This window comes from Oncorhynchus clarkii, chromosome 4, assembly GCF_045791955.1.
Source record: "Oncorhynchus clarkii lewisi isolate Uvic-CL-2024 chromosome 4, UVic_Ocla_1.0, whole genome shotgun sequence".
In the NCBI taxonomy this organism is placed as follows: domain Eukaryota; kingdom Metazoa; phylum Chordata; class Actinopteri; order Salmoniformes; family Salmonidae; genus Oncorhynchus; species Oncorhynchus clarkii.
In genome coordinates this window covers 35188557-35202458 of record NC_092150.1, presented here as the reverse complement: position 1 = coordinate 35202458, position 13902 = coordinate 35188557, and the positions used below count along the sequence as shown (strand labels likewise).

Here is a 13902-nt window from a genome sequence, read left to right as displayed (position 1 = left end):
CCAACTCCATATTAATGCCCATGTTTTTGGAATGAGATGTTCAATTAGGGGTGGCAAATTCCAGTCCTCGGGAGCCTGATTGGGGCCACAGTTTTGCCCCCCTTTGCTGCTATAACAGCCTCCACTCTTCTGGGAAGGCTTTCCGCTAGATGTTGGAACATTGCTGCCGGGACTTTCTTCCATTCAGCCAGGAGCATTATTGAGGTCGGGACAGACTATTTTTACGCGCTTCAACACTCGGCGGTCCCACCGCTTCGCGGCTGAGCCGTTGTTGCTCCTAGACGTTTCCACTGTACAATGACGGCACTTACAGTTGACCGGAGCAGTTCTAGCAGGGCAGAAATTTGAATAACTGACTTGTTGGAAAGGTGGCATCCTATGACGATGCCGCATTGAAAGTCACTGAGCTCTTCAGTAAGGCCATTCTATTGCCAATGTTTGTCTATTCTATTTTTATTTCACCTTTAACCAGGTAGGCAAGTTGAGAACAAGTTCTCATTTACAATTGCGACCTGGCCAAGATAAAGCAAAGCAGTTCGACACATACAACAACAGAGTTACACATGGAGTAAAACAAACATACAGTCGAAAAAAAAGTCTATATACAATGTGAGCAAATGAGGTGAGATAAGGGAGGTAAAGGCACTGTCTATGGAGCTTGCATGGCTGTGTGCTTGATGTTATACTCCTGTGAGCAACAGGTGTGGCTGAAATAGCCAAATCCACAAATTTGAAGGGGTCCACATACTTTTGTATATATAGTGTACCTAAAACAGTCCCTTGCTGTAGAAATCTCAAGGTAGAGATTGCTGTTAATCCTACTACTTAAGTGCAGCTGTTCCTCATCTCTATCGCCCTTTTATTTTATTTTATTTTATTTAACCAGGTAGGCCAGTTGAGAACAAGTTCTCATTTGCATCTGCGACCTGGCCAAGATCAACATCGTAGCAATTCGACACATACAACAACAGAGTTACACATGGAATAAACAAAACATACAGTCAATAATACAGTGGAACAAAAGAAAACAAAAAGTATATATACAGGGAGTGCAAATGAGGTAAGTTAACCTGTTGCGTCTACCAAACCCGGATCCGGGATTCTATTTACAGACCTAAGCTCATTACCATAACGCAACGTTAACTATTCATGAAAATCGCAAATGAAATGAAATAAATATGCCATCTCTCAAGCTTAGCCTTTTGTAAACAACACTGTCATCTCAGATTTTCAAAATATGCTTCTCAACCATAGGAAAACAATCATTTGTGTAAAAGTGGCTAGCTAGCGTAGCATTTAGCGTTAGCATTAGCGTTAGCATCCAGCACGCAAGATTTCAACAAAAACATAAAAGCCTTCAAATAAAATCATTTACCTTTGAAGAACTTCGGATGTTTTCAATGAGGAGACTCTCAGTTAGATAGCAGATGCTCAGTTTTTCCAAAAAAGATTCTTTGTGAATTCGAAATAGCTCCGTTTTCTACATCACATTTGGCTACCAAAAAAAAAAACGAAAATTCAGTCCTCAAAACGCGAACTTTTTTCCAAATTAACTCCATAATATCGACTGAAAACATGGCAAACGTGGTTTAGAATCAATCCTCAAGGTGTTTTTCACATATCTCTTCAATGATATATCGTTCGTGGAAGCATGGTTTCTCCCCTCAATCAAATGGAAAAGTACAAGCAGCTGGCGTTTGCGCACCGAATTCCACGCAGGACACCAGGCGGACACTTGGAAAATGTAGTCTCTTATGGTCAATCTTCCAATGATATGCCTACAAATACGTCACAATGCTGCTAACACCTTGGGGGAACGACAGAAAGTGTAGGCTCATTCCTTGCGCAATCACAGCCATATAAGGAGACAATGGAAAACAGAGCTTCAGAGATTCTGCTCATTTCCTGGTTGACGCATCATCTTGGTTTCGCCTGTAGAATGAGTTCTGGGGCACTTACAGACAATATCTTTGCAGATTCTGAAACTCCAGAGTGTTTTCTTTCAAAAACTGTCAAGAATATGCATAGTCGAGCATCTTTTCGTGACAAAATATCGCGCTTAAAACGGGAACGTTTTTTATCCAAAAATGAAATAGCGCCCCTAGAGATCAGAGGTTAAGGAAATAAATAGGCCATGGTGGCGAAGTAATTACAATATAGCAATTAAACACTGGAATGGTAGATCGGCAGAATATGAATGTGCAGGTAGAGATACTGGGGTGCAAAGGAGCTAAATAAATAAATACCAGTTTGGGGATGAGTTGGGTAGATAGATGGGCTGTTTACAGATGGGCTATGTACAGGGTCAGTGATCTGTAAGCTGCTCTGACAGCTGGTGCTTAAAGCTAGTGAGGGACCTGTGAGTCTCCAGCTTCAGAGATTTTTGCAATTCGTTCCAGTCATGGGCAGCAGAGAACTGGAAGGAAAGACGACCAAAGGAGGAATTGGCTTTGGGGGTGACCAATGAGATATACCTACTGGAGCGCGTGCTACGAGTGGGTGCTGCTATGGTGACCAGTGAGCTGAGATAAGGCGGGGCTTTACCGAGCAGAGACTTGTAGATAACCTGTAGCCAGTGGGTTTGGCGACGAGTATGAAGAGAAGGCCAACCAACGAGAGCGTACAGGTCGCAATGGTGAGTAGTGTATGGGGCTTTGGTGACAGAACGGATGGCACTGTGATAGACTGCATCCAGTTTGTTGAGTAGAGTGTTGGAGGCTATTTTATAGATGACATCACCAAAGTCGAGGATCGGTAGGATGGTCAGTTTTACGAGGGTATGTTTGGCAGCATGAGTGAAATATGCTTTGTTGCGATATAGGAAGCTGATTCTAGATGTAATTTTGGATTGGAGATGCTTAATGTGAGTCTGGAAGGAGAGTTTACAGTCTAACCAGACACCCAGGTATTTGTAGTTGTCCACGTATTCTAAGTCCGAGCCGTCAAGAGTAGTGATGCTGGACGGGCAAGCAGGTGCGGGCAGTGATCGATTGAATGGCATGCACCTTTGCGGGCAGGAGTGAGTAACTTCATTTCTATTTTATTTCAGTACCTTTTAACCTTTCGCTGTATCCAGCCATCTGCACTCATGTTTTACTTCACATGTTATCAAATCAAATGTATTTATATATCTGATATCTGAAAGTGCTGTAAAGAAACCCAGCCTAAAACCCCAAACAGCAAGCAATGCCGCTGTAGAAGCACGGTGGCTAGGAAAAACTACATAGAAAGGCCAGAACCTAGGAAGAAACCTAGAGGAACCAGGCTGTGAGGGGTGGCCAGTCCTCTTCTGGCTGTGCCGGGTGGAGATTATAACAGAACATGGCCAAGATGTTCAAATGTTCATAAATGACCAGCATGGTCAAATAATAATAATCACAGTAGTTGTCGAGGGTGTAGCAAGTCAGCACCTCAGGAGTAAATGTCAGTTGGCTTTTCATAGCCGATCATTAGGAGTATCTCTACCGCTCCTGCTGTCTCTAGAGAGTTGAAAACAGCAGGTCTGGGGCAGGTAGCACATGAACAGGTCAGGGTTCCATAGCCGCAGGCAGAACAGTTGAAACTGGAGCAGCAGCACGGCCAGGTGGGGACAGCAGGGAGTCATCATGCCAGGTAGTCCTGAGGCTTGGTCCTGGGGCTCAGGTCCTCCGAGAGAGAGAAAGAGAGAATTAGAGAGAGCATACTTAAATTCACACAGGACACCGGATAAGACAGGAGAAGTACTCCAGATATAACAAACTGACCCTAGCCCCCCGACACAAACTACTGCGGCATAAATACTGGAGGCTGAGACAGGAGGGGTCAGGAGACACTGTGGCCCCTTCCGATGATAGGGCCAAACAGGAAGGAACATTTTAAGTACATTTTATGTACTTAAAGCAGTGGTCTATATACGTCATGAATGTCATTTGGGACGTATCCCAGGTACTGGAATACATTTTATTTTTTAAAATATTAATTTAAACAATTCTGTGTGCACTCTAGCGTTGGTGCAACCACAGAGCTATGATTAATAGAATAAGAGTTGCTTACCTTTAAGTGTCAGTGGTTTGTGCTACTGTATGTGCGTGGATGTTTTCTGTGCCAGCATTGAGTTGTTAACTCCCCATTCGTTGGCCAAGTCCCTTTCGCCGTGTTGACAGTTGTCAGTCCCTTTTTTAACACAAGTCAACCAGGTCTCATCCGCATTACAGTCCTCATCGTAACTCTGCACTAGAGGGCTATGTTCAGAGATCAGATGCAGGAAGGGACAGAGGAGGGGAGGGGGCAGAAGAGTTTCTCTCTTTGGGTAAAGGTTTTCCATCTGCAACTAGAGCACAAGCTCCTCCAGGCAGCTTTTAACGCTAATGAATCAGCTTACACTAACTAAAGGATCCTCCTGCTTTCATTATGCAAATGCTAACTATGGATCTCCCGAATGTCATTAGCGCTAACTAAGGATCCCTGTGGTGGTGTGTGTATAATTGGATTCATTACTGTCAATGCTAACCGCTAACTAGGCTAATCCCCTTTCATCTCCTCTCACTGTGACTCCAGGTATAAATGCCAACTGCTAGCTTATCCTCCTCTCCCTGTGACTGCACCTGAAATTGCACCCTATTTCCTACACAGTGACCTACTTTTGATCAGGACATTTTGAGCTGTGACTGCTGGTATGAATGCTAACTGCTAGCTAATCCTCCTTCCTTTCCTCTCTCTGCAGGTACAAGTTGCTGAGGTACTCCAAAGAAAGGCAGCACCTGGATGGCCTGAACAACCTTAACTACACCCCTGAGATCTCCCTGAGCTCCCTGTATAAGAACATCACCGTGGACCTGCACCCTGATCTGGCACCCATCGCAGACTACTGAACTTTGACTCCCACCTGACCCCTTAAACCCTTCACACTCCCACAAGCATCAAACAGTACCCCAAAGCTGGGCAAAGAGGGGCTGGGGGTGGGAGTCGGAGGCACACCATGTAACGCTGCCAAGAAACTTTACTCAAAAAAACAAAAAAAAAACATGAGAGGAAGGGGCATATGGGGTCTGTTTAATCGAACAATTGATTGTGTATGTTTCTGTGATTGTGTGTGTGCTTGCAAGGATGTGTGTCTGATATTTTGTGTTTGTGTGTCACTGCATGTCAGTGTGTTCATGCCGGCTTTAGCTACTGAGCTACTTCACAATACAGTATGAGGAGGGAAGGACAGCATTAGTTTTTTTCTCCCACATCTGATGTTTACTGCAACGCCTTAGTGTCAGGCTCAGCCTCAGAACCACGGCTCTCTGGCTGCCTCCCAAATGGTACCCTATTCCCTATAGGGCTGGAATTGCCAAGGTCCCCACAATATGATATTGTCACGATACTTAGGTGCCAATATGTATTGCTATTCGGTACTGCAATTTTTTTCAATTTTTTATTTTTTTATTTGATTTTTTTTATTGCCGTTTGATATTCAAAATATATTGCTCACTATATACTGAGTGTACAAAACATTAGGACCACCTTCCTAATATTGAGTTGCACCCCCTTTTTGTCATCAGAAAAGCCTCAATTCGTTGGGGGCATGGACTCTTACAAGGTGTCTCAAGCTGTCCACAGTGATGCCACCCCATGTTGACTCAATGCTGCCCACAGTTGTCAAGTTGGCTGGATATTTTTTAGGTGGTGGACCATTCTTGATACACATGGGTAACTGTTGAGTGGAAAAACCCAGCAGTGTTGCAGTGACATACTCAAACCGGTGCGCCTGGCACCTACTACCATACCCCGTTCAAAGGCACTTAAATCTTTTGTCTTGCCCATTCACCCTCTGAATGGCCCGCACAATACATGTCTCAGTTGTCTTAAGATCTAAAATATCCTTCTTTAATGTCTCCTCCCTTCATCTACACTGATTTTGAAGTGGATTTAACAAGTGAAATCAATAAGGGATCGTAGCTTTCACCTGGTCATTCTGTCATGGAATGAGCAGGGGTTCCTAATGATTTGTACACTCAGTCTATGTCTGCTGCAGAGAGACGAGAGAGCGTAAGAAGACGAGTTTTGATCAGTCAGGGAAATGAAAGTGCTAAAAACCTTTTGGATCCCTATTTAAAAAGATGGAGAACACGCGATGGTATTTTTCATCCAATAGGTTTGGCGCAGGTACAGCCTACTAGCGCTAAATACAGTTACGAGAGGGGGAAATCGATTCGTAGAATCAGGTATTGATATCGTCCAAAAATAATACTGCTATATGTAACTCGATTAAAGCCTTAGGGCTCTGGTCAAAAGTAGGGCACCATATAGGGAATAGGGAGCCATTTGGGACTCTGACCTTCTCTCAGCACAGCTTTAACTTCTAACGTCTCAGTATCACCTTACGAGCCAACAGACATTTTTGTCTTCATGTTCTATAATTTTTTTTTACACATCGTCATTTTTTAAAGATGAAACATGTATTCAAAGATATTCCTTAAAGAGGAGGAAATAGGAGAGGAGCTAAGCGAGGGTCGACGTGTGTTTATTGTGATGTACATTTTCTGATATGATCTATTTTCTTAGTATTTATTTTTTCCTTTTTTTAACGGATGTTTTAGATCACTCGATCCTACTTCTCTGTGTTTTCACATGATGAGCGTTTTGCTGTTTCTTTGCTGCACTGCCGACACGCATGATGCACAGAACATGTGTAAATACTGGCCACTTAAAAGCTTGAGCACAGAACACGTATGTACATATTTGGCCTTTTTAAACGCTCAGAGCCTGTTAAGTTATTCCAGTGGATTTGAATTTTGTTTTGGCAGCTACCTTCTTCCTGAGGACTTAAAGGACTTAACAGAGTGAGTGGTTCTTCCATTTCACTGGGAAGATGTAACAATAGATGGACATTTGGCTTTAAAATGAAAAAATCTGTTAGGTTGACTATCTTTTGCATGCCTTGATTTATTTTGTTACTAGATGTTTTTTTTAAGCATAATTTATTTGAAAATTTCAAGATGTTTACTTTTTCAGTTTGCCTTTTTAGTGCTTGTTTTTTTTCTCGAGGCGCACAGTGTGAAAATAGACTAACTGACGTTATGGAGTGTGTTCCTGTACAGAAAGACAGATGGAGGCCAGGGTTCAAAGGACTGTCGTAGCTCTGGTCCAGGGTGTTATGTGTAGTTTTCTGATGCTGAGCCTTCAACAGCAAGCCACATGTAACGCCCTGGACCAGAGCTAAGGACTGTTGCTGCTAAATGGTAAGCTGAGATGTCATTCTGTCTTCCTCTGGTGTGTGTAGTTTGCTATTATGGAGGAGGAGTGTATACCGTGCAAATAGCGTGTTTGGCACAGGATTATGTTTCAGACGTGTCTGTGGCTCATGTGCGTCTCGTGTGTTAGGTAAGTGGACCATGCGCATGAGCTTGTGGTTTGGGCTGGTGTGTTTGTTTGAACTGTGATATGGTCCTAATAGGCTTGTGAGGTATTTAGGGGCCAGAATGAAAGAACAGCAGCTAAAGCTAACAGTTAACCCTGTTCTTGAATGGCACAGACTGAAATTTGGGCCATGAATACTTTAAATTGTTAAAGTTTTGAGCACTGCAAAGATTAGCAGTTAATTTCTTTGTACCTATTAGCGTTTTCTCTTCTACATATATTTTGCCCATACAGTTCATATTTAAATTGTCTGGGTGTTTTGCTAGTGATGTTGATTTATCAAATGTATGTCTCAAGTAGAACTGCTCTATTCAAACTACCCATGTTTTCTCCATCACAGTATTGCAGTACTGGGAACCTCCTGTCCTGCTCCAAACATGGGGTTTGTCCAAAATGGCACCCTGAGTCCTATATAGTGCAACTACTTTTGACTGGAGTCCTATGCGTCCTGGTCAAAGTAGTACACTATATTGGGAGTAGGGTCATTTGGAACGTAGCCTAGCTCTCTCTGTCCCGTCACTCTTGTAGTGCTGTGGAGGAGTGGCCTGAAGATGTTTACAGTCACTTTCGCTCCAAAGCTAAAGTGGCTAACAAAGTGCCAGGCTCAAGTCTGTTTTGGTTAACAGACATTTGCTACGGTTACATAAGACCTCAATGGTGTATTTCTGACCAATCGGGTGAGGTGAGACGGAATCAAAGAAAACACGGTAGTGATAAGACATTCTGTTGGAGGTGGTCAACTGTGCCAAAGTTCCACTTCTGATACCTACCCATCCTAATTCTTCCACCTGCCTCTTCTTCTACACTTCTTATCTCTGCTTGTCTTTCCTTCCTTCCCTTTTTAAATTAATTCTCCTCCCATGAGCTGGTGTGGTGTCTCAGCATCCAGATAGACTAGTGTTGATAGTAGGCATCTGGGTGTAAGTGTTAAAAGAGCCATATACACAACATACAGGTAACGACTAAAATAAAGGAAACACCAACATAGTGTCTTAATAGGGCGTTGGGCCGCCAGAACAGCTTCAATGCGCCTTGGCATAGATTCTACAAGTGTCTGATAATGGGCAACTGGGCATTTTTCTACATGACCCTAACATTGATGGGATGTTAATTGCTTAATTAACTCAGGAACCACACCTGCATGGAAGCATCTGCTTTCTATACTTTTTAGCCCTCATTTAGTCAAGTGTTTATTTTATTTTGGTAGTTACCTATATATCTCTGTATATGTCTCTGGGTTTTGCGAATAGGTCAGTGTTAGGGACTGGGTTGGGGGTTTCTCTTATGCTATGCCTTTTGCCCAGTAACAGATTTTTGCTTAAGAGGATAACCGCTGTCATTGTTTTTATATACACTGTAGAAGTTATGGGCAGCCAAGCTGTCCCCCCACTTGAGGGCACTATGAGTTACTGTAGCAGAGAGATGCACTCTGAGTCAGTAGCTTCTTTTTCTGGATCCCGTCATCTCACTCGCTGGAAGGGATTCCGCTTCTTTATATTCTCTCTCCCTGTCATAGTGTCTGTCTTTCAATCTGTTCAGGGAACAGTGTGACGAGTATTAAAGAGATGAATTAGAGAAAGCACCCATCACTAAAGATTATCTAGGGTCATTATTCTCTGTGTCCCAAATGGAACCCTATTCCCTATATAATGCACTACTGGCTCTGGTCAGAAGTAGTACACTATATAGAGAATAGGGTGCCATTTGGGACATAACTCAGAGTTGTACATATTGTTATTGCCTCTGAGAGGAGTAGGGGGCGAGGTATGGAAGGAAGGGTAGTTTAGGGGGCGGCTGGGCAGTGTGCTGGCTACACCCGGTCGCAAGTGGTTTGGTTTACACCCCCAGCCCAATTGGGAGGGGGCAAGGGACCCCCCCTACTCTCCCCTCCTACTGCCTCTGTTGGTTGTATGAATATCCAAAAATAGATATAAAATTTTTCTAATGAGTATATTCACCATTACATAATTTGTAATGTATAGTATGACATTTTTGCAGTATTCATATTTGTGCCTTGAGTTATTATTTTTATTTTTTCCAAACTGTTTTCACTTTGGATTCTTGGTTGAAAGATACAGTAAAGGTTTGGATTGTTTTTAAACTGAAGTTAGTGTATTTGCTTTTTTATTTTCCAACTAGAATGGAGCTCTGGCACAAAGTTTCCATGACAACAGGCTGTGTAGGTTTCCATAAGGATTCCTACTCAAGTGTCTGTCTATTGTATCAATGATTGGCTGTATCCAATTTGTCCTGCTGTCCAATCAGAGGCCTGTTCTACTCTGGCTGCTTGGACCATGACATGTACAATCCTCTTTTGGATCCTCAGCTCTCCGGTTCTCACTATTCTCTGCTCTGTCTGAACAAAAAGTCATAGCTGGAGCTTGAGTGCAGACTCTTGCATTACTACCATCCATCAGGAAGTGGAGGATGACAGAGAGGAAGTAGTGACTTTTTAATGGAAATCTATGGGAATGAAGTGTCAAATCTGGTATACAAATAATATATTTGCTCGTTCAATGTCAGGCATATTCATTCGACTTTATGGGTTTGTACTAGATTGTTCGGAAGGTGCATTTATAGAAATATGAACTGTAAACACTGTCGATTTGGCCCCAAAAAAACAGCTTAATTCGATGTAGCGCCTCTTTTGTCTAGTTTAGCAATTTCATTTTGCTAGAGTTCCTGCCCCCCCCCCCCCCCCCTCCCTCTCTGACAACGCAGACAACTTTCTACATGGTGAAGCCAAACGGTTAGCCATCTTGTCAATCTTCCACAATCTTTGGTATAACAGCCAGTAAAAGACTAGACTAGAGTTGAACTGTTGGACTTTGTAAAGTTTTTTTTTTTCTTGTCAACAAAATATTAATAAAAACACATTCATTGCCATGTTCTGGGAAACACCTCTGAAACCTCACGTCTTTTTTCTGCATCTCTCGCCACTGCTTTTTATAGCAACTTTTTTTGTCAGTAGGACACTGAAAAAGTAACATAGTCCTACACAAATGAAACACATAGACATCTTACAGGCTAATACATGCATATAACATGTTACATTATACAGTACCTGTAGGCTTCAGGTATATGCTACCCATGGATTCACCTTCCCTACAATTAACCACTTTTATCACTAGTAAACACAGTAGCCTATAGAAGGGAGCTGAGCTAAATCATTAATGTGCGTTCTCTTCCCAGGAGTTGGTGTTACTCCGAGATGCTCATCCCTTAACTGACCAGTGCAGACAATCGTCCCACTTTTACGTAGTAATGTGTGTGGCAGTGTTCGTTAAACAAAGGAAGGCTCACTCAGTCGTTTACCTGCTCTTTATTTGTTAAGCTTGGTCAGGTGTGTGTGCGTTTATCACGACAGCCGTGGTAGTGTAGGAGAAGGGACTCCGCGACAGGGCCAGGGTGTTGTGACGATGTCCCTCCGCGCGGACCTCGAACACCACCTGTACACACACACACACACACACACACACACGGCACATCAGTGTGTACTGCTTTTTCACCTCACTCCCACAGACCAATATTCAGGAAGGCAGATAACCTTTGGCCAACTAGATCTGTGACCTCTTCAACGAGGACAAACAAATTTGTAGAGTAGCAAAGAAAAAGCTATTGAATCAAAGCCAGTGTGCGGTCATAAGCAATTCAGTCACTTTTCATGCGATTTATACTGTCACATTTTATTTTCCCTCTACCCAACTAATAATTTTTTATATTTTTTTAGTTCCAAACGTTTACATGGTTTGTCTACTCCATGGTGAGTCATTTCTGTTGATATTTTCTGGTCTGGGGACAAAACTAGTGTAGTACTAAAGGTAATCTAGTCTCTAGCCACATTCCTCTATTACAAATGTCCACTCTTGCTTATTACACACTCCAGTGGTACTGATGTACAAGATTTGACATTTCTCTGTACAACCTGTGTTAATAAGGAAAGGGGACACCATAGTAAAACAAAAACCGGTTATAGTTAGAGCATTACATCATGCTACATAACCTAAATTTGTGTACTAGGTCTCTGTGAGCGGGTTAGGGATTGTACTCAATTCAGCAGTGTTGTGAAAATGCGTGGTTCCCTGAGACTTCCAGTAGGCTTCAGAGTCAAACGCAACGCGGTGAAGTCCTGCTCTGAGATCAAATGATGTACTTGTCACGTCTGTCATTCTGAAGGAGAGAGAGTGCTGTCACAGTTTGAAACCTTTTTCTAGATTAGTAGAATCCCATTTAATAATGCAATTGGTTTAAAAATGTCCACATAGTAGAATGTACATTTTTATATTAGTAATGAACAACATTTCACATGTACACACCAAATAGTAGTGCATCCTCATACGTACCTACTAGCAACCTGTGCCCGGATCATTCAATTGGTGTCTTGTCGGGAGACACTTCGTGCCATGGAGCCTGCTGGTACACCCTTCACCCTTGGCCTGCATGCTCTTTATAAACACATCATGTTAGACCTGTGTTCTGGAGGATACACAGTACAAGTACAGTGTCCACCACCTGTATAGGATCAGTGAAGTGCAACCTTTACATCTGTCTGTACACACCTCTTTGGTTTAATATGCCCTGACACAGAATGGCACTGTGCCATTTCTCAGAGTACAGATTAGACTAATCTGGAACAACAATGGATGGGTCCAGTAGCGTATATAAATAACACCTTAATCAATTGAAGTTATGATTATTTTCCCCCTCCTAAATATGTAATTGACAGATTGGATCCTCAATAATTAATTCAAGGCCCTAGGTAACTGTTGACTCTTCAGAGATCTATTTGAGTTCATAAAATTGTCCTGTTCCAATAATTTCTCTCCTCTTGGCTATTGATAGAGGCTTACTGCATTTTAGTATGCCAACCTACTGTAATACGATATGTGAGATACAGGTTTGGTTCTTACATTTAGCCTGAAGATGGAGCCAAAGCATGTACAGTATAGCTCATGTTGGTTAGTCATAAACCACCGAGGGTAGACTTATATTCAGACACTGATCTCTATTCCCCATTTGCCAAGTTCTGAATGTTGGCTCATAAAGCAGTAATTTTGACTGTCCACTACTCTGCGGAACATTGAAAATGTACTGAACAAAAATATGAACGCATCATGTAAAGGAGTGGTACCATTTTTCAAGAGCTGAAATAAAAGATCACTGAAATGTTCCATAAGCACAAAAAGCTTATTTCTCTCAAATGTTATGCACAAATTTGTTTAAATCGCTGTTAGTGAGCATTTCTCCTTTGCCAAGGTAATCCATCCACCGGACTGGTGTGCATGTCAAGAAGCTGATTAAACGGTATTGTCATTACATAGGTGTGCTGGGGACAATAAAAGGCCACTAAAATGTGCAGTTTTGTCACACAACACAATGCCACAGATGTCTCAAGTTTTGAGGGAGTGTTCAATTGGCATGCTGACTGCAGAAACAGAGATGTTGCCAGAGAATTGAATGTTAATTTGGCAGTATGTCCAACCAGCCTCACAACAGCAGACCACGTGTGACATCCCCAGCCCAGGACCTCCACATCTAGCTTCTTCACCTGCGGGATCATCTGAGGTGGGTGGGGGTGGGTGCTGAGGAGTATTTCTGTCTGTAATAAAGCTTGTTTGTGGGGAAAACATCACATTCCGATTGGCTGGACCTGGCTCCCCAGTGGGTGGTTGGGCCTATGCCCTCCCAGGGCTGCGCCCTGGCCGAGTCACGTGAAATCCATAGATCAGGGCCTAATGAATTTATTTAAAATTGACTGATTTCCTTCTATGAACTGTAACTCAGTCAAATATTTGAAATTATTGCATATTGCTATTTTTGTTCAGTATAGATACATTTGGCCTCTTCAACGTGTCATGACATGTATTAACCACTAGATGAGCTGTAATAATATGCAATGCTGGAGGACAAATTCAAGAACAAACTGGAAAAGAGGGTGTGAAGTAATGAATCAGAGTATTTGCAAATAAAACAGGACATTATTTGGCAACAGGTGCATGTTGTAACGGTTTTGACTTGAGGTTATTATTTATAGGGGTGCCAGGTAGGTTGTGCCTACCAGAGAAAACATTGGTTTCTCCTTTTGGTTTGGGAGGGAATGAGTCCCATCTGGTCCGTGAAGTCTACACCAATACAAAGAACTTATGTAAACGTCAGGATGGAAATAAACTTTTCATAAACCCTTAAAACATTGGAAAGAACTTCAAAAACAACTATTATTTTGCGTGGGTTGTATTACCAACATAATTGATTACACACACATAATATAACACAATAAGTTCTGATTCCTCCAGAAATGTCCTGTACCTCGGGCCTAAAAAGAGTCCAGCCCGGTAAAGGAGTTCGGGGAACTCCAGTGAACTTTGTCACGCAATGTTTGTCCGTTCATTCAAGTGTAGCGTAAACCCAATATTAATCATACAATCAATATAACAATTATTTTACCACAGAACTTAAAAGCGTATCAACTCTTACTAAGTCCTCAACTACAACTAACTACATAAATCATCACAGTATACA

The 13902-nt window shown here is 42.3% G+C and overlaps 1 protein-coding gene across 4 annotated transcripts in view; it reads left to right on the top strand.

Annotated features, from left to right (window-relative positions):
• The window catches only part of LOC139406753 (beta-1,4-galactosyltransferase 6-like), a 43453-nt gene extending 33161 nt beyond the window's left edge, over positions 1-10292 (top strand). The window contains exon 9 of one of the 4 annotated variants that reach the window (XM_071149750.1): positions 4703-10292. In XM_071149750.1, the coding sequence (XP_071005851.1) occupies positions 4703-4850 (148 nt within the window). In that variant the 3' untranslated portion in view covers positions 4851-10292. The remainder of the gene's footprint in view (positions 1-4702) is intronic. The other 3 variants (XM_071149752.1, XM_071149751.1, XM_071149753.1) reach the window with 3 other exon arrangements.
• The last annotated feature ends 3610 nt before the right edge of the window (positions 10293-13902 follow it).